This window comes from Kryptolebias marmoratus, linkage group LG4 (assembly GCF_001649575.2).
Source record: "Kryptolebias marmoratus isolate JLee-2015 linkage group LG4, ASM164957v2, whole genome shotgun sequence".
In the NCBI taxonomy this organism is placed as follows: domain Eukaryota; kingdom Metazoa; phylum Chordata; class Actinopteri; order Cyprinodontiformes; family Rivulidae; genus Kryptolebias; species Kryptolebias marmoratus.
Genome location: NC_051433.1, coordinates 17,002,147 through 17,022,519, shown reverse-complemented (window position 1 = coordinate 17,022,519; position 20,373 = coordinate 17,002,147). Strand labels below are relative to the sequence as shown.

The window sequence follows — 20,373 nt, the reverse complement described above, 5'->3', positions numbered from 1 at the left end:
CCCCCCCCCCCCCCCCCCTTCTTAACCCGAAGCAGACAGAACACTGACAGACAAGCTCCCATTAGACAGTGCGAGTCCAGGAACCAAGTGTTTTGTCATTAATAACGCAAACAGCAGAAACATCAGCAGGTCATCGAGTTTATTCGACCATTATTCTCCTTTACGCAGAGCTTACGAAGAGTTTCTCTCGTTTCACGTTACTGTTGAGCGGATGAGCGTCATCGTTGCCCCCGTGTGCTGCGTTAAACAAAATTAACAAGATGTGTCATGAACTACTGAGTGAATTTCAATGACAATTTTTAGAACATATGGATGCACACATCCAGCTGCGTTAACTTTTGGAGTCAACCCCGTTCAAGATGGCCGCCACAGCGACCTGCGCAAACACAAATATGGCTCCGGCTCAGCCACTTTTACAGATGTTGAGCTAAAATCTGGTGTGTTGGCAGCCGAGTGTCTTCTCTAAAACATACTCTGAGCACCAACAGATTAGGTTAGATTTGTTTTTAAAACTTTGCAACGAACTGTTGGAGTCAGCTCTCTCTGTTAGCAAAATATCTCACAAACCACTCAGTGGATAATAATGAAACTTTTAGAAAGTAATCTTTGGATATACATCTTTAGCTGATTAATTTTTGAAGTCACCCCAATTAAAGATGGCTGCCACAGCTCCCTGTCATTGGCCGGCACAAAAATAGCAATAACTCAGCTAATTTGACAGCTATTAAGCCAAAATCTGTTGTGGAAGTAGCTGAGCATCCCCAGCACATTCCAAGACCACTATGCATTGCACAATGTTTGCTCAAAACTTTGAAATTAACTTTAGCAAAGTATCTTATGAACAATAGATAAATTTAATTCAAACTTTCAACAAGTAATAACTGAATGTACACAGCTGATCAACTTTTAGAGCCACCACATTTCCAGTTGGCTGCCACAGCTAATCGACGTATTCAACACACACGTGGCTATAACTTTTCAGGTATTGAGCTAAACCTTGGTGTGGTAGTAGCTGAGAGTCATCCTCAACACATACATCAAGATCCCGCGAGGTCCTGCAATACTGCACGAGATTGTACATAACTTGTCTGAAACTCTGGCATGAAAGGTGGCGGGCGATATGCAAGCCTTCAAGGAATGCTGGGCCTTTAGCTCTTTAGATTGTTTTTGTTAGCCACCTTCATCATCTTTGTTCCAGGAAACACCGAAGGCGTAATTGCTGCTTGGCATAATTACAGCATAGTGACTTTGTGAAATTATTTCATTTTTATGAGGCTTTTTGTTTGAACACGACAAGAGCGAGCAGAACTTTTGTTTCCTGGCCCCTCTGTGTTGTTATTTTTACGTGCTGTGAGGACTCGCGGAGGGGAAGTTTGTTCATTCACAAAAAGGATTTAAAGACCAGATTAACCTTTTTGTTTGTTTAATGGTGATTCTAACAGTGATTCATCTACATCATGACAGTTTACCTTCAAGGTTAGTTTAAAAAGAAAAAAATAAATCAGATATTGATTTCCACTGTTGTTATAGGTTCAGTGGACAACATTGTGTATGTCTTTTCTGTATCTCTATATTTGATTATGTTTTTATGATGTTTGATATGATGTTTTTATCTGTATTTGATTATGTACCTGATTGTTGTTTCTGTGTTGTAAAGCACTTTGAATCGCCTTGTTGCGGAAAAGTGCTATATAAATAAATTTCACTTCACTTCGCTTCACTTTAGAACAAGGGTGTGCAATCCTGGTCCTGGAGGGCCACCATCCTGCATGTTTCACTTGTTTCTCTGCTCCAACACACCTGAGTTGAATCAATGGGTGATTAACAGGCTTCTGCAGAACATGAAGAGGTGATTTAACCACTGAATCAGGTGTGTTGGATCAGGGAAACAAGTAACACATGCAGGATAGTGGCCCTCCAGGACCAGGATTGCCCACCCCTGCTTTAGAATGACAATGATATGTACAATTTTCTGAAACTACTCAGGACGGACTGATGGTTCATCTCAGACCAACAATCATGCATTCTCATTCCTAAGGTCAGTTGAACAGGAACAATTAACCAAAGCATTTTTTTAATCACATCTGGGACCTCAGAGGCACAAAAACAAAGTAAAGTCTGCACTAAAATATTAAAGTGAAAACTCAAACAGGGAACCTTCCTGCTGTAACTGGAATAAATAAGAAGTTTGTGGCACACATTGGGAAACAATGTGGTCAGGTCAAATTCCTTTATTCTACCGCTGGGCATAATGCAAAATAAAACACACCATGCATGCTTAAGGTCAAAGATTTCATGCACTTGGAGTGTGCTTCGTGTTTTGTAGCATTTTTTGTGTTTTCTAAAGTCCTTTGGCTGTGGCTGCCATCTTGAATTAGGCTGACTCCAAAATCTATTGATTATTTCCTGAGAGTTTCAATAAAATAGATCCAGTGGTTCATGCAATATTCTGGTGACAGGCAGACACACAAACACTTCCAGGCATGGGCAAAAACATTGTTGTCCACCTTCGCCTTTCAGCTGTGGGCAAAATCAGTTCTCCCAACATGCCACAGTCACTTCGACCTCATTCATAGTCCAGTTTTACAGCCTCCCTGCTGTTTTACATCTATAACTTTATGATTTGATAACTAATGCAGGGGGGGTTTAGAGGGAAGGACAAGAACATGTCCAGTCCTAATTGAAAAGACTTAAATCATTTTAGGTAATTCACTGACCCACAAGGTTCTAAAAGAGGAATTCTTGATATGTAGAAATCTGCTAATACAGTAAATCTAAAGTACTAAAAGGACACAATGCGCCAGCTCTCTTGAGTCGCACTGGATTCCATCATTTACAACTTCGAAAAGTTGTTGTTTTTTTACAGTCTATTGTTTTTATATCCGTTCCATTCAGGTGCTCGACAGACAGTTGGCGTTAGTTTAATCAATCTCTATTTTATTTTTTTTTTTATTCATCCTGTAAAACATTTGTCTGTGGTAGGCCGAAGCTTGTTCATACCCTGGTAACTGGCCTTTTTGTCTTGTTTGGAGGCTAGTTTTAAAAAGTGATGAAAACTTTGGCTCGTCGTGTCTCCAGTAAACTGTCCGAACAAATGACAGAGAGCCTGTTCATTCCTCATCTCTGGCAGGGCTCAAATCGACAAGCTCTGCCCATATGAAGGTAGTTATTTTGCCTTTAGTTGAACCACATATTTTACATACATCTTTAACGCTGTCCATGCTCCTGTGGAGCAGTCAGTTAGTGTGGGATGATTGTGTGACAGTAAGGTCAAATCTCACCATCTATTTACACAAGAAAGAATTTATTTAGAGGAATTGTCACCCGATTGAAAGATTGTGATTTCAGCCCCTATCCATTTTAAACGAGTCACTTTAAATAAAACTCTCTAAATGACTGAAGCGCTGTCCACATGGGAACATTGTTTTTTCAAAATCATCTTTGTATTTGTTGTTTCCAAAACTGTCCTTGCAAACAGAGCACTGTTTCTAGGAATATTTTCATCCACTCAGAAACACAGAAAATTACCTATATTCTGTTGTTTCCCAAAGATAATATTTGGCGTTCCTAAAATGCAGTTTTTGGGCGGATGCAAGGCTAATACAATTAAAATAACTTTTTTCTACATGTACCAATTTATAAACATCACATATATTACTGTTGCCCATAGACGTACATTTTGTAATATCAAAATGTGAAAATGTTATTTTCAGCTTGTGTCCAATTATGGCTTCTTTTAACGAGGATTAATTTCTCATCATGTTTATTAGCCAGAAATGTGTTTTTTTACAGAACATTACAATGTTATGGTAAAGCTAACTGTTTCTATTTTAGATCTGAAATGTTGGGGTTTCTTTCACTTTCTTACTTTTACACATTTTGTACATTTTGATCATTAATCTTGAGCCAAATTTTCAAATGGACACGTGAAAATGTAGAGGCATAAAACTGACTGTCACTTGAGAACCGCATCAGTTTGTCACGGTGGGATCTCAACCAAAGGAATTCTTATGCCAGTGACAAAGTTTTAGTCAAAGCTGTCAAATATAAAACACGTAGGCAAATTTCATGTTCAATTTCACAATTTAATCATTCTTTAAAAATCAGTTTTATTAATTTGGCTTAAACTCATTCATCTTAAATCTGCTTCGAAAGTGTCAACTTGAAAAAATAACTTTGTGGCACTGATTTAAAGTATAGGCGTTTAAAAATAATTTCAATAATTTTAATTTTTCGAAATTTTTTATTGCTCTATAAAAAAGGTAATAAAGTTTCAGGGTAATAAAAATGTGGAATTGTGTGTTGCTGCAGAAAAATGTAATAATGAACATTATGCAAGTGTTAAAGTCAATGTTTTTAGGTCTTTTTGACGATTATTTTATTTTTTTTTACATTAAGTGAACTTTCCAAAATGTGATCTATTGTTAGACACAAATAAGAAATATTTAATGTTTTGTCCATTGTCATTATTACTGTATTTTTTGTCATTCTGCATCATGCTACATAAACCAGTTTATTTTTTTTTTAATTTTTTTTTTGGCAACAGAACTACAGCTTTTGCTGAGAGGCTGCATGTAATTACAAATGTATAAAGGTGACCTATTTTTTTCTCTTTAAGCTGAACCGGGGAGGGCAAATTGTCCACAGGCAATCTTCTTGTCAGACTTGATTTTTTTTTGGGTTTGGCTAAGGCCTCAGAGGCTTTTGGGGGCCTTCCTAGATCTCAGCTGAGAAAGAACAGGTGGCTGCAGGACTGAGCTCAACTGAGATCTACGGCTGACCAGACTACATGAGATCTCAAGCTCTGCTGGGGTAGATGCAGGAAATGTTGAGGCTTAGACAGATGAGCTCCCGGCGAAGTTAACATGGATCTGCACACACTGTGTGGTTCTAAACTTCGGATTGTTTCAGTGGTTCTTGAAAGTATAACGACTGGCAGAAAGAGAGAGAGCATGAGGAGGAGTGTGTGTGTGTGAGAGAGAGAGAGGCGAGAGGGTAAAATGTGGTTTCAATCATTCACAAAGATGCTTTTGTTCTGTAGCTGGGGCCCTCTGTCTCTCTCTGTCTCTCTGTCTCTCTCTCTCTCTCTCTCTCTCTCTCTCTCTCTCTCTCTCTCTCTCTCTCTCTCTAGCTGTTTCTGCCTCCCAAGGAGTCATCCTCAAGAGAAAAAGACTCCTGGGCTCTCAGGGGAGGTTTCCTGCTGGTAAGAGCACATGGGTTTACCTGTGAGACCCTAACAGCTAGATTTAAAAATCACTTTGGCACCTAGTCACTCAGTGTGCAAGCTGTGTTTAATATCAGTTTCTGACTGTGTTGTTCAAATTTTACTTGGAGTTTCTCTTACTTTCTTGGGGTGACATTTCCACTTAGAGTCAAACGTTGTGCATGTTCGGTTCACTGTACCCTCTAAATCAGTGGTTTTCAAACTATCTGGGTTTCAACCCATAAAATGATAGATGCAAAGGCTGGTCACCCCCATTTATTACCAAATTAAATATACACACTTTGCTGATAACCTTACTAAACAAGAATATAATGACAGCAAAAACTTCTCCGAGCAAATGCAGGTTCCGTTTCGTTAAATTACTACAGTTTTTATTCTTTGTAACAATTACATTTTGAAATGTAAGCTGACATCTGGAGGTTATCTGAGGGGCCCTAACCCCACCTTTGGGAACCATAGCTCTAAATTTGTAGTAGGTGTGAATATGTTTGGCTGTTTCTGCTGTAGGTCCCTAATTTAACTCGGCTGCCAGCAAGGCTTCATATCTATAAATAAGATGGAGTACAGACCACAGAAGGAACAAGATGTACAGTGACAGGAAATCACAGAGTTTATTATTATTATTACTTTCGAGATAGGAAATTGCCTTCTCAAAATTACATCTGTGTTATACCAGAAGAACTGTCTTATACATAAAATACAATTAGTGTGCTGAAACAAAATTCAAATCAAACACTTGTCTCACTAAACAAGTAATACAGTTTTAAAAACCCTAAACTTCTTTGAATGCTGAAAAAATAAGTTAGAGCTTCTTCCAGCTGCATCAAAATGTGTTTCACAGTTAGTTCTTTGTCTGGTAATATTGACAGAGACTTATTTCTCTCCCATGTGTGTCTCATCCATACGCCAAGAGTTTTTCAAATTTGAGATAAAGTTGTAAGGTTGCTTTATAGGTAAATGTTTTAGAAAGTAACCTCTGAATGATTAGGTTAAACCTTTCTAAAAATATTGGAGTATTTCATATTGTTTGTACTTTTAAAATAATTTATTACAAATACAAATTTTGTGTAAACAGTAGCATTCCTTTGAAAGCCTTTTGGACTTAGAGGGGATAAACAGTGGTCGAGGGGACTCTAAAAATTTGCTGCTTTAATAGAAAAGTGGTCATAATGTGTCTTTGTCTCTTGTTATAACGCAGCTTGAAGGTTTTTATACATTTCAGGTTAACTGGATGGAAACCAAAATCAAATCTGACAAAATGTATGCTTTTAATGACTGTCATAATGTAGGTTTAGGCTTTAAATATAGTTAAAATTGATCTTATCTCATCTTAACAAATACATAGGTTTTATTAGTTAACTGCACATAGTTTGAAGGTTTTCACCTCACTGATAGCTATAAGAATAAATCTTCAATGAGTTAGCTTGTCTATGAATAAACCTTATTTTCAGTGATTTACCTTAAAATGTTAGCTTTGATGTGGGGTTTTGTAGAAAGGTTATGAAGAATTAATATCTTGTTGTAGATTGCTTTGTGAACAACTTAGATTTGGAGAAATAGTTTATTGTTGACCAGGTCGATGCTCTAAAGGCCGGTCTGAGTGGAGCCGAGACCAAAGTGGGTTGCTGTTGTCTGGAAACAACTTTAATCTGAAAGAAATCATCGCATTTCATGCAAAAGCTATTTTGGACTGGCAGAAATATTGAGCTATTTGTGCTGGAATTGTACCAGATTGCAATGGAAGCATTACTGTTTCTGACAAAGCAAAAAATTCAATGTACATAACTGTTTCTTTTTTTTATTAAAGGCAATGCAAAGGCTTATAAAATAGATCTGAAGTACTGATTTAAATGGTAATATAGCTATGAATGAATGAACTGAATTTGTGCATACTGTTTGAGTCCAAAATGCCAGTTTGTCTTTTCCCTCACAATTTTAATGCTGTGTGTTAAGTTTAGTTTAAAATGTCAAACGCTCAGAGGATCCTGAAGGTTTGAAACCAAACTGAGAATGAAAACATATCGAGTCTTGGAAAGAAGAAACAAAAATAGCTGGCTTCATGAGTTTCGCCAAAGAAGGCAGGAATAAGCTGATCCATGTGGATCGCGCTGCAGCAGATAAATATGTTGTGTTGTTTTCAGTGAGTCAGAATGCTCTTTGGAGGATGGCCCACTGATTCAGCCACAGACGTGGAGACGAAGAAGGGAGAGAGGGGCGACAAAGTGAGTGAACTGAGAAGGCCCTGAGTGAATTTGTTTTATGACTCATAGGGTCTGCCTGGACCTCAGTGCTCTCCATGCTGTTGGGACTTGCAGCCGTTCACACCCTCAGCTCACACCCAATCTCACAAACATGCATATTGATTTTTGCATTGAGAGTTCATGCACCTGGATAGGGAATCAGATCCACCACAGTGTAGATCAACCTTCAAGCAAACAAACAGTCTACATTTGTGTGCACACACCCAGTCTGTCCAGATGAGGATCAAGAAAAATGTTCAAGCCTCAGGTTTGAGCCAAAAACCTCCTTACTGTGCCAAAAATAACCCCTTTTTTGTGTTGCTCTGCACCCTGGCTCACCTTGTACAAGAATATTATACTAAGTTTCTGCTCAGTATTCATGAAGTGTATATACCAGTGAGTGTGTGTTTTGTGTGTGTGTGGTTTTGTGTGTGTGTGTGTGTGTGTATGCTTGCGGCTATATAGGAGGCTTAGGGAAAGGGGCTCTCCAAAAACCAAATGTCACAGGGATTTAAGCGTCAGGAGTGAGTTTCCTCCCAGTGGAATTACAGAGAAGTTCACTAAAAGCACAAGATTAAACAAAGTTTCAACTTTCCAAAAAAAAAAAACATTTAAGCACTTTCCATTTTTTCTCCTCATGGCAACACATCCATAGTGCAAAGTTAAGGTTTGAAGTTGAGCTGCAGGGCATAAGGAACACCTGCAAAACAGAGAAAAATGGAGAATGTATTTATTAAAAAAAACTGTTATAGAACTTTTTTTTCCTTTTGCATGCAGTGCATCATGTTATGGAGTGTTCATTCAACTGTTTTTATGTCTCTTCACATAGGGGACAAATAGCCCACTTGTTGTTTGGTTTGCACTCTCTGGCCCACCCTGTTGGCCGGATCCTGTTAGTGTGCAGTGATGTTTGTTGCTGTTTGTTGAGATGCTGCTTGTGTTTTCTGGTTTGTTTACTCCTCCTGGTGGCCGCTGTCTGTATCACAGCACACTCTGACCTCCGTGAAGGCCCACTCGTCTGATGCAAGATGAACTTCCAAGTTACTGGATTTTTCAAAATTTTTTATTGAGCACCAGCGGCTAAAGCAGTAGCTGAAATATGATGTCAGGTGAACTCATCTATCCACCTTAATAGCCTTTTTATTGTTCATTTCTCCAATAATTATGTTGTTGTTCTTTCATCTGCTCCCTTCTGCAGGGGTCACCACAGCAAGTAAACTCTCATGAGAGGTTTGGCAATAGTTTTAAGCTGAACGCCCTTCCTGACACAACCTGCGCTCGAACCTGCAGCCTCAGGATTACAAGACTGCAGCCCCCTTCTCAGATATTTATCTAACATGTATATTTTATTTATACCTAAATATTAAGTGTAAATAGCTTAAAATTGTTTCTATATAGCTATCCCAAAATAATGGAAAAGCTTACCCTTTAATATATGCACTAAATAAATCCCAGCTGAAAACTCATCTTTTTTCTTTGGACTTTGATTCAGGTACACCATGAGATTTTAATGGTGTTTTATGTGTTTTGCTATGTTTTTAATCATTTATTTAAATTATTTTCATTGCAATTTAATGGTAAAGCAATAGTGAAGCACTTTGGTCAACTTCAAGTGTTTTTTAAAGGTGCTATGTAAATGAAATTAACACTGACATTTTCTATTATGATTTATTGATATAAAAAATCAGGGAACGTCAATTAGTATGTAAAAAAAGGTAAATGTACCTAAGTTAGTCCAAAAGGTAAGTTTTAATTGGAAGTCTTTATATAAGGTTTTATGTAAATAGGCATTCAACGTCAAAACAGTAATTAAAATTAAAACACTGTTTATAAAAAATGCTTTCACATGTCCAGTAAACTAAGTAAGTTCATTTTATATAAAAAAAACTACTTAATGTTTACTATATTGATTCTCAAAAAGCTTTTTCATCACACTGAGTTTGACTGATGAGGATGTTCTGCTGATCTGTGGTGTAGAAATCCATTGATGTGATGAATGAGAAAAAAAAGTTTGATTAAAAGTTTGTCTTTCTAAGTGGGACTAGACAATCTCTCGTGGTAGCTTCCCTTGTAGCTCTGTTTAAAGGTAATTTGAAATGTGCAAAATCAGAGCGAGGAGGAGCTACACTGTGCAGAATCCCAGAAATTAGGCAAATAATCCTAAACTTTCCAACTGAGGAAGGTATATTTCTTTAAAAATTTTGATGCTGGTTTGTATCATAGGTCTTAAAGTTTTAAAGCTGGGTGTGCTTTTGACCAACTTATCAAGCAGCACTGAAGGTGAGAGAATCGCTCAGTAAAAGTAGATCTTTGCTGTTCTGACAGGAAAGTAAACCCCTTTTAAATTTAATCTTAATTGTTTATATTTTTTTCCTATAACTATACACTCACTGACAAAAATGTTAAGCACTGCGGTAGAAATGAAATAAAATTGCACATGTTGAAAGGTCGTGTGACTGTATTGCAATGATAACGTTATCAGATCAAATGGATAATGGAGTAAGTAATGGAGTTACCCTACTGACATGGTGCCAACACATGGTTTCACTTCAGTAGGGCGTGTCACCTCCTCAGATCTAGAAACAAGCTACAGTTCAGTTAGAAACAGAGGTTTTTTTTACAGCTGTTGTGTCCTCTCTGGCTGCTGTAACTGGTCTTTGAGATCTGGCAGATCGGCACTAGGTCCACGCTCACGTCCAAGCTGATCTCACAGATATTCAATTGAGGAAAGAGTGGTGAACCTGGCTGATCTCAGGAGGACCTGAACAAAGTGTACACAGTCAATAGACACACTTGTCTTGTGTGGATGAGCTTTGCCTTGTTGAAAGACTGTACCAGGTTGATGTTTCTCAACGGGTAAGACACGAGGACGCAGGATGTCACTGATCTAGCTCTGTGCTGTAAGTGTCTCCCGAATCACTACCAAAAGTGACCTGGAGTCATTCCCTATGGCTCCTCCCACCAGGAATACCAGGTAGAGTGATACCAGGAATATTGCTAGCATCTCTCGCCACAACATAGGCAGAATTGGTCTTCTACCCTCCATTCAGATACAGAAAGGTCTTGTGTGGTAATGCAAAACTAAGATCCATTTCTGATCCATTTCATCACCAGTCTGTGCCTCCCGGTCACAGTACGACGTCAAAGGCAACCGTCTCTGCTCTGGTGTTAATGGCAGCCTACAGATGGGATGGTGAACCTGTAGTCTGGCTGATGCCAGTCATTGAGAAATGGTGTAGGATGACATCAAGCCATTGTAACGTCTGTATACCCCACATCAAAGTTGAAACTTGCATACAACCACCTGACTTCATGCAAACACACAATGCAACTTTTTGTCAACTCCATCAAGTGGTAGTAATGTTGTCTAATGTGTCTACAAGGTATGCTTTGAGTCTGTTGACTTTTACTCACTATTTGACTGACTGTAAACACTCCAGCAAGTGCCTGACAACACCATCCCTCCTCTCATGATGCCATCACTTATAGACCCTCTGGTATCTGTTCTAGACATGCCGGCTCTTTACAGAACAAATTATTTACATATCCATCACTGGTCTACATGTGAACAAGATTTCATCCAATCTGGGTGCCTTACTCTCTTTTGTCAGTGAGTGTATAACTGTACTCTGATAATAGGATTTTATGTTTATTATCACATATTGTCTGGAAGAATAATTATGTCCTTGTACTTACAGGTGCAGGACAATGCAATTTAAGGAAACAATTGATGACATGAACAAAATGGCTTCATACATCACCAAGGCCCATTGATGTACATTTTGGTGTGTGAAGTTTAGTGTATGTGTTAGAATGTAAAAGGCAATGAAAGTGAAAAAAAAAACCTGAAGGACACAGCATGGGACAGTGTAATAAGTATTTTATTGCATTTTATAATGCCATTGTCAATAATTAGTACAGATTACATGCAACTAGACCTACTGTACAGTTTTTTTATTGTCTGCATGAACAGACACAAGAAGATTCAGGTTACAAATACACAGATATATGTAAGTGTGTGTGTGTGTCTGTGTGTTGTGTGTTTTTATACAGCATGAAGGAAAAAGGGCAGTGACTGGCATTACATGGCTACCCCGGGGGGAGGAGGAGCATCAGAGGCCTGGGCTCATCTGTCTGTCTAAAGCAAGCACCCAGTCCCTGTCCCCGCCTCTTCCTCGGGTCACACTTTCAAATAACAAGAAACAAACAAAAAAATAGAATAAAGAGAGGTAAACAGATAAACTCAACTAAAAAAATCAAAAGAGTCACTGCTGAAAATGTACACACATTCCTAAGGTTTAACCAGAGGATAGTTTAAGTGGTAGTTCCATCAGATTCTGGCTGTCTTAAGTCATAATACCGTCAGGCAAATGCTCCACGTTTTGAGAGTCCCTTAACCCTCGCGTGACGCCTCAGAGCTGTCCAATCACACATCAGGATTTGATCTCCCTCCGTCCTGTTGAGTCAGACACCAGCCAATGGGAGGTAGACTGCTCCTACAACACTGTTATGTGGATGTATGAGGGGTATCAGTAATGGTGATAAGTGAAGTTGATGGAGAGTTTTGGAAGTAGCTTGGTTTTTGTTTTTGGTTGGTTGTGGCATTGGTTTGGTTACAGTTTGGTTACAGTTCAGGAGTTTGGACTAAGCAATGTTGGCTCACAATGCCTTTGGTAGTCAGAGCTGCATCTCCGAGAGCCATTCCACATTTTGGTTTTTGAGCTGAGCAAGAGGAGGAGTATCAAAAAAATGCAACAGTGTCAGCCTGTCTGCCTCTGTTGGATTGGGAGATAATGTTTTTAAGCTCATCACCACCGGCCAGGTTTCTGACTCGGTGACAGCCCCTTGGCACCTGCAGATGACTGACAGGTCTGTGGGTCGGAGTTCAGCATAGGAATGACAGGGGTCAGGGGGTCAGAGGGAGGGGTCACATGGAGCAGGAACAAAAATCGGCACCTGAAAGGACCAACAGCAATGCTTTTTCTATAGCTCCGCATATTCTTTTCTTTTAAAGCAAGAGAGGGGCTACATTTTCTTACATTTTTTTTCCTCTTTCTCTTTTCTTTTGTCAGAGGTTTTGGTCCTGTCTTTGAGAGAGAAAAAGTCCTTCTGAGGTATCAATACACATTGAAGAAACTTTTAAGTTTGTTTTCCTTTTGTTGTTTTTTTTTTCCTTTCCATAGAAACGCAAAAACACATACAGAGACAAAAAAAGTATCAAAATAGATCTAGCTAAGATAAATATACAAACAGTTGTTACCTAAACCACTGATCTAAATTTATTTCTTTTCAATTTTTTTGATAATACACCTAAAAGAAAAAAAAAAAAATCAGCGTCCCAGACGTTTTATGAAGAACTAAAAAATGAAAACAAAACCAGCAAAAACTATTAAACCAAGATACCTGTAGCACTTAATATGATAAATACATATATTCAGCATTAGCAGTACAGTATAGGAATTTGAGTTGAAAGCTTTTAACAACAGCAGAAAAAGAAAAAAAAAAGAAAAATCGAAGAACAGAATGGGAAAGACGAGCCGAGCAGTAATTTACAGGAATGCGTCACGTTTCAAGCCAAACTGGCAAGAAAAAGTATTACACGGTGACCTGCGAACAATCTTTGTAAAACAGTTTTGTTTACAGGTGTACCTTTAAAGCACAAGTCAAACATGATCTGGATGCAACAGTTCCTCCTGGTTTGGACCTTTAGTAGTGATGAGTTCTATTAGGTGTGTTTGTCTTTTCTGTGTCTTTGTGAGTGTTTTGGTGAAAATGGTCACTGCTGTGGGTCTTTGGATGGTCAGAGTTTCTGTCTGCAGTAACTTATCAGTGTTTTGATTATATTCCTGCGTTTGAGTGTGCTCGTGTGTGTGCGTGTTGCTGCACAGCTATACGACGACCTCTGACAATCAGCTCTGTGCAACAACACAGCCACTAATGACCAGATGTGCAGAGTGTTTAAGATGTGGCTTAAGGAGAAAGGAGAGGTAGTCATTCTAAATTATCTGTGAAGTGAAACGACTTTAATGCTTTTGGGCTCAAGCAGACATGCGAGGGAGTCCGGATCAGCAAATATTTTGTTATCTGTATCAGTCATACAGTAAGTGTAATATTAGTTTTGGCATTCAGTACTATCGTTGATGAAAATTGGGAGAAAAATAAAATCCAGAGAGTTCAGTCTCCCACTGGCTGTGTTCAACAGTTTTTAAAAGGAGGTAGCGTTATTTTTGGTTTTTATCTCATTTCAAGATGCCACTTTCAATGTGATCGTTTGCGCTCTGTAAGACATTCAGTCCCAAATGTGACAGGAAACGCTCCCATTTGAACACAAAGTCACCCGAATAGGTTTTTTTTTTTTTGAAACAAGAAGAAAACATTGGAAGTGCAAGACATCATTTGACAAAGTGTGAAAACGTGAACCCATGTTTAACAAATATTGTTTCCCTTGTTTTTCTAATTCCATTGGTAAATTTTATTCATCCCTCTTTATTATGGTCTTCAAACATATTTGGAATAATTTCTCCCTAACAAATGAGAGCACATACTGATCAAGAGGATGCAAAAAAACCCCATTTGTTTTCATTTAATTAACACCAAAACATCAGAAAGCCTTTACATTTTTTGCCTCTTGTTTTGGCATCTCAAACAAATTCAAAGCTATATTTAAATGCTGCAATTGTTCAGCCTGCTCAGAACATTTTAGTCCCAAAATAAGATTTAAACACAGTTGGGCCTGTGTACGCCAGAGACACAGTTTCACCTTTAAGTGCTTTTTTTTTTTTCTCAGGGGAACTGTGCGAGGTTTGTTCGTTAATACTCGTATCTGGCCTCCTACGTAATTTGAACCGTCTCCAAATTCTGCTTTGCTTTCCACACTTTGGTCTTTTGGAATGATCAGCACTGTAAATAATGCAATTTTAAAACAACAGTAAAATGAACACAATGGCAGAAATGAAAACTTATGGTTTTGTTGTCTTTTGGCCAGCTCTTTAGAATATTTAAAAATGAAAAAAAAAGAGCAACATAAAGTAAAAGTTTTTTTGGTTTTCTACATATTTCTTTGGTTACCTGTAACAAAAATAAAATGGGGAAAAGGAGATAATAGAATAAAATAAACCTTCAATTTGGTATGGCACTGTTGAGAAAAGTAATGCTTTGACACTGGTAGGAAAACAAAAATCTCACGTGCTATTCCTTTAACACAAACTCACACAGTGAATTGTAGAAAGCTTCAACACAGTAACTATAACAACCATAGAGCTTTGAATCGAGGCTGAGCAGAGGTGCCACATTTGGTGTCCCACAGAAAGAATTCCCCCTTACTTCAGTTTTTTTTTTCTTTCTTTCTTTTTTTTTTTTCAATTTGGACACAGTTCCGGGCAGAACCTTTGTGGGCTGAGGTATTCTCTGACTGCAGTTATAATATATATTTTTATATGTTTTTAAAGCGTTACAGATACGTCTCAACTAAATACACAACTAAAACAACAAGTGAAAGTGATATAGAATTTAGAAAACAACAAGAAAAGATTTGGTGCTTAAATAATATCTGGATAATGGCGACTTTTAAGTGCTTTTTTTCCAATTTTCTTGTCTGCTACACTTGGGACAGAAAAGGAAAGGGGCAGGAAAGTTGGGACAATACTGCGATTTATGTTGTTTTTTTTAGTTTTTTGTTGTCTTTTCTTGTTTTTTTTTGTTTGTTTCTCCCCCAATACTTGTTTGGAATGGTGTGAACAACCAGAGTAAAATCAAACATCTTACAATACAAAAAAGACAATATCCTTAGAAGAGGTACGTCAAAGCAGAAATCCACAATGGAAATCCTCAAAAATAACATCAAATAAAATAAAAAATAAAAGGAAATGACAAAAGCTACCACACTTTTTTTTCTTGTTATATTTCATAATCATTGACAGTTTTCTTTCTTTTTTCTTTTTAGTCACAAAGTTTCTGTAGACACGTCCTTCCTCGTTTCTCGCGGCTCTCCTCCTCTCTTTTCCTTCTCAGAAGTGTTCCACCTGCAGACCGAGGAGAAAGGAAAGACAGCATCAAATGGTCCTTTTCCTGCAGTCTTCATGGGGAGGGGTGTGGGGGGTGGGCTGGGTTGTAGTCACAATAAGAAAATGTCTTCTTTTTTTATGTGTAGAAGTAAAAATGTTCAAAAGATGTCCCACAGAGAAGATGTCTTGCTGCTGTCAAAAGTTTAGGCAGGGAGCTGGGGTCGGCCTCGCAAACACGACAGAGGCTCTCTTCCTTCCTCTACATCTCAAAGCCCATCAGTTATCCATTTTAATCAAAAATTCAAAAGAAAATGAAAAAGCAAACGATCGACTCATAGAGGGGAAGAGATAAGAGATGTCCTGCCCCTGGTGACGGCTCCGAATCTATATACACATGATCCTACGTGTGTCCGTTTTGTTCTTTTAAACACACGTCTGTGTTTCTTCTCAACTGATACAAAAACGGGTCGCCAGGCAGCCAGAGACCACTGAGAGAACGAAGAAGGGTGTATGCAGGGTGGAGGGATGAGCAGGAGGGAGCGTGTGCGTGTCCATGCCTCCTGGGATCTCTACATAAAGGTGATTTATCCAGCGAGGACGACGAGACGTGGTTTGACAAGTAAACACAAGTGTGTGTGTGTGTGTGTGTGTGTGTGTGTGTGTGTGCGTGTGTGTGCGTGCGTGCGCGCACAGGTTTCGTGTAAATGCAGAAAGTGGTGTTACACCTCTGAGCCAAGTGTTATGCGAGCAACACTCGGAGGTAAAGCAGTGCTCCACAGTCTTGTTTTTGCGTCTGAAAAGTAACAAAAGTCATCGAACCCTGTTTTGAGTTGTTTGTTGTTGTTTTTTTGTCAATGTCATTCTTAGTTGCTTGAACTTTCTTTAAAATGAAAAAAAAAAAAATAATAATTTTTTTTTCTTTTGAGTGTACTGCTGCTCTTTTTTTGTTTTTTATCCCGCTTCACACCGGTGCATGAACTCTGGGATTGATCCGGGTAAGTTCCCGTCCTACTCCAGCTCCTCGGTGGGAAGATCCTCCTCCAGGTCGCGCTCGTCACTCGGCAGCGGCAGGCTGTGTGTGATGCCGGCCAGGAGCGAGACTGACCGACTGTCCTCCTCCACCTCAGTGGGCTCCTCCTTCACGTGAACCGGGTGGCTGTGGGACAGAGGGGAGAGCTGGCAGTGAGCTGACGGACAAAGCTTCAAGGTAGAGTTTTGTACACAAGGTGTGTATTCATATTAGAGTTTCATTTTAATTCAAGTTCACCAAAATAATGAAACACTGTACTATGCTCCAATTGAGTTTTGTTAATCTTGCATGTTTTGTGCTCTAATTCGTCCTCATAAAGAAGTCAACTGAAGCAAATGAACAGTACTTTAAAAAAAAATCTTTTTCATGTTGATTTGTCTTTTCGGTAAATTGTGCACCAGACTCAGAAAGTACATGTATAAGACACAAAACTCAGTTCAGTGCAATCTGCTGCCTTCACTGGGCTGACAACTTCATATTGTCATCATTTTAAATTCACTGAATCTGATTGTTTTAAACTGTATAAAAGAACGTCAGTTTTTGTTCAATCTGCTATTTTGTTTAGGGTCATTAAGAAGTGGAACCCACTTCCTGATGGTATAAAAATGTGAGAATTGTTTTTTCTGGAAAATAAAAACAATGCTTTTTAGCTGTCAATGCTGCCAACAATAATGCTGAATGAATGAATGAATGAATGAATGAATGAATGAATGAATGAATGAATGGTTGACTAGTTTGTGGTCGGCATTTCAACATTCAATACTATATGAAATTTAAAGTTTTTACCTTTGGAATTATGTTTAGTAGCTTTGATTTGTGTTTGTTTTGATATCAGTTTTTGTATTTTAACCTTGAATATAAACAGATTTATTTTGATTATAATTGTAATTTACATGTACAATATGTTTGTTTACTGGCTTAAGGACTAAAGATGTAAATTAGCGAGTTTATAAATCTTGCACAATGCCACAATGTTTTCTGTGTGCAGAATCCCACTAAACTAAACTAAACTAAACTAAACTAAACTAAACTAAACTAAACTAAACTAAACTAAACTAAACTAAACTAAACTAAACATTATCACATTGGTTTGAGTTGAGGCCTTATGAACTGAGTTGAACAGCATGTATTTGAATTTCAGCTATTTGTTTTACTGTACACTGCCTTGGATGACTTTTGTTTTAAATTAGTGCTCTATAAACAAATTTAGTTCAGTGAATAACTTGTGTATTTAACATGTAATTTTTTTTTTCAGTGATAGAACATATAACCAATGTACATGGTATTCAAAAATACAAAAAATTATTTGCCCAATGCTGTAATCAGAGACAAAAAGCTTCTAAACCTCAACTACTATCTCACTTGAACTGCAAAACTGACACTGATATTCTTTAATTTTAGATTATCTGCTTCTCAAGCTGGAAAAAAAGGTTTCTCAGGTCTTTGATGGTTCAGGTAGGAAATATTCTGTCACCTTAGAATCTTCTTCATATATCCATTTGTTAGCAAAACAAACACGGCTGGCGCACCAGCATCGTGTCAGAGTAGTTTTGTCTCGTTCTGTTGTTGCATATGTGCAGTCATCCACCTGTGTGTTCGTACCTGTACTGCTGAGGGCTGAGTGTTGGGCTGCAGCTGCCGTTGCTGTTCACCTGCTCCACAGTGGAGCTGACATCATCGTGACCCACGTGTAACATGTTGAGGCTGGCAGCAGATGGAGGGGTCACCAGGGGGGGGCTGTTCAGCAGGGACAGACTGCTTTCTGCCAGAGCCGCCTGCGCAAACACAGAGCCGAAACAAAAAAGTCATATAAAGACTCATACCAGAGATTTAGCTTTAATTTGTGTCCCACAAAAAGCTACTTAATTTGGCATCATGCTTGATTCAGTCTCAATATATTTATAGTTACGACACAGAACCAGATTAAAAAAACAACAACAATCTAACTAAAAGACAAAAGCCCCAAAAAAGATAAAGAAGTTTTTCTTTTTGCACTGAAGGGAGCTCACCCTGTAGGCGAATATCAAAATAAGCCACTAGGGGGCACTTGTATACAGTACTTTCCACCTCAAAAGCTCTCCTTGTACATCCAAGTCCCTGTCAAAAGTGTGTGTGATCACACTAAAGTCTCAACAGGAATGTTACGAGAAACAGAGCCACGACCTCAGCTCAGGCACAGAAACATAAGCGCAACATCTGTGTCTGCAGAGAAGAAAACAACAGGAGCAGCTTCTGTCGCTGCTCTGAACGCTCACATCCACATGCCGGATGAGACAGGTTGGATGCCGGCTGAGAGACTCACCCCCACCTCCCCCCCCTCTCCCCCCATCTCTCTCTCACACACCAGAAAAAAAGAGAAAAGACAAAAGGAATTCTCACTGGCTCAGAGGTGGGTTTTCTGGGACAGGCGATAATTTTATGCAGTAACCTTAATTGACAACTACTTGACGCTATAAATCATCTCAGTCACACAAAAAGTGTGTTTGGTGTGTCTGTGCTGAAGGGAAGTTGTGGGGTTGGTGTGTGTGTGTGTGTGTGTGTGTGAGGATGAGGTGGGAGGTGAGAGTGTGAGCTGAGGTGGGGGTGGAGGTAGTTGGTGTGAATGTAGTTGGGGAATCGGCTAATTATGAGAGGGATTTGATATCAGTGTCCTTGATTGTGACTGCTTGCAGTATGTGGAAAAGAAATGAAGAGGTCATAACTTACCTGGTAGCTAGCGTTTAGGGATCCAAAACCCAGGCCTGAAATCATGTTTTTCACCAGCGTGGGGCTTCTGTACAAAAAAACATGCAGAAAGAAAACCGAAGAGGCGAGGGTAAGACAACAGATTGTGCACACGTGTGAAACGATGTCACCTCAATCAAAACTATATGACATATCTAAAATATTTCCCAGACAGAAACATCCGCAGACTGTAAACAGCTGCTAAAACACACACATGTGAAGAAAGTGTGTGAGATCTGGCGTGCAGGTGTGTGTGCGTAATTATCCCCGGTGGTTGGGAGCGAACATCTGTTTACACACGCTAACAAGGTTTTTTCCTGTCTTGCATCTCACACAGCTGCTTACTAATGATGTCGACAAACAAGAGAAAAAAACACACACACATGTACAACACATCACGAGCCAGCTTTTTGTAATTCATAGCCTCTTGGTGTTAATAGCGGATCAATTTAGGCAATCATAGTGCCAGCACTGATAAGCTTGCACTCTCGTCAGCCTCTGCTTAAAAATCAGAACCACTTACCCGGTCATCTTTGGTGGTCTCCTCTTTTGGTATTCAACTTCATCCACAGTCCACACAGCGCCCTTCACGTTCTCCACACGAACAAAGCACTTGTGCAGACTCAGGTTGTGGCGCACAGCGTTCTGCCAAAACAACGAGAGGAAAGTTTAGAAATAATATGACCTGCTGACCGTAACTTCACTTTTTTTTTTTTTTTTTTTTACCCATCACTTCACACTGTAGCTCCCTGAGCCATGCTGATGCAAAGCAGGCGTTTTCTTGAAGCGCTATTTTATCTTGGATTGTTTCTAATCAGTCATCATCGGTGCACACACGGAAACACACACACACACACACATCCACAGGCACTCAGACAGCCAAGCAGGCAAGCTCACCGCTATCTTCGTCTCAACCCCCCCCAGGGACAGGCCTCCCTTTTCATCTGCTATTTGTAGTTTGTTCATGCCCAATTTCATTACCAATTTTAATTCGTCTATAATTAAATCCTGCATATTCTCTCTGACACGCTGTTCTAAGCCGAGAGGGAGGGGACAGGCCAGGCACGCATCACTCTTTGCCGTAATTACACACGCTTGTACACACACACACGCAGTCACACGCACACACACACACGTAATTACACAAGCCAT

At 39.0% G+C, this 20,373-nt stretch overlaps 1 protein-coding gene across 5 annotated transcripts in view; it reads right to left on the bottom strand.

Moving 5' to 3' along the window:
- Positions 1-12,590: 12,590 nt before the first annotated feature.
- foxp4 (forkhead box P4) overlaps positions 12,591-20,373 on the bottom strand; it is a 93,215-nt gene continuing 85,432 nt past the window's right edge. For all 5 annotated transcript variants that reach the window (XM_017415949.3, XM_017415950.3, XM_037975533.1 and 2 more), the window contains 4 exons: positions 19,745-19,866; positions 19,204-19,270; positions 18,100-18,272; positions 12,591-16,623 (listed from right to left, as the gene is read on the bottom strand). In XM_017415949.3, coding sequence (XP_017271438.1) covers positions 16,476-16,623; positions 18,100-18,272; positions 19,204-19,270; positions 19,745-19,866 — 510 coding nt within the window. In that variant the 3' untranslated portion in view covers positions 12,591-16,475. The remainder of the gene's footprint in view (positions 16,624-18,099; positions 18,273-19,203; positions 19,271-19,744; positions 19,867-20,373) is intronic.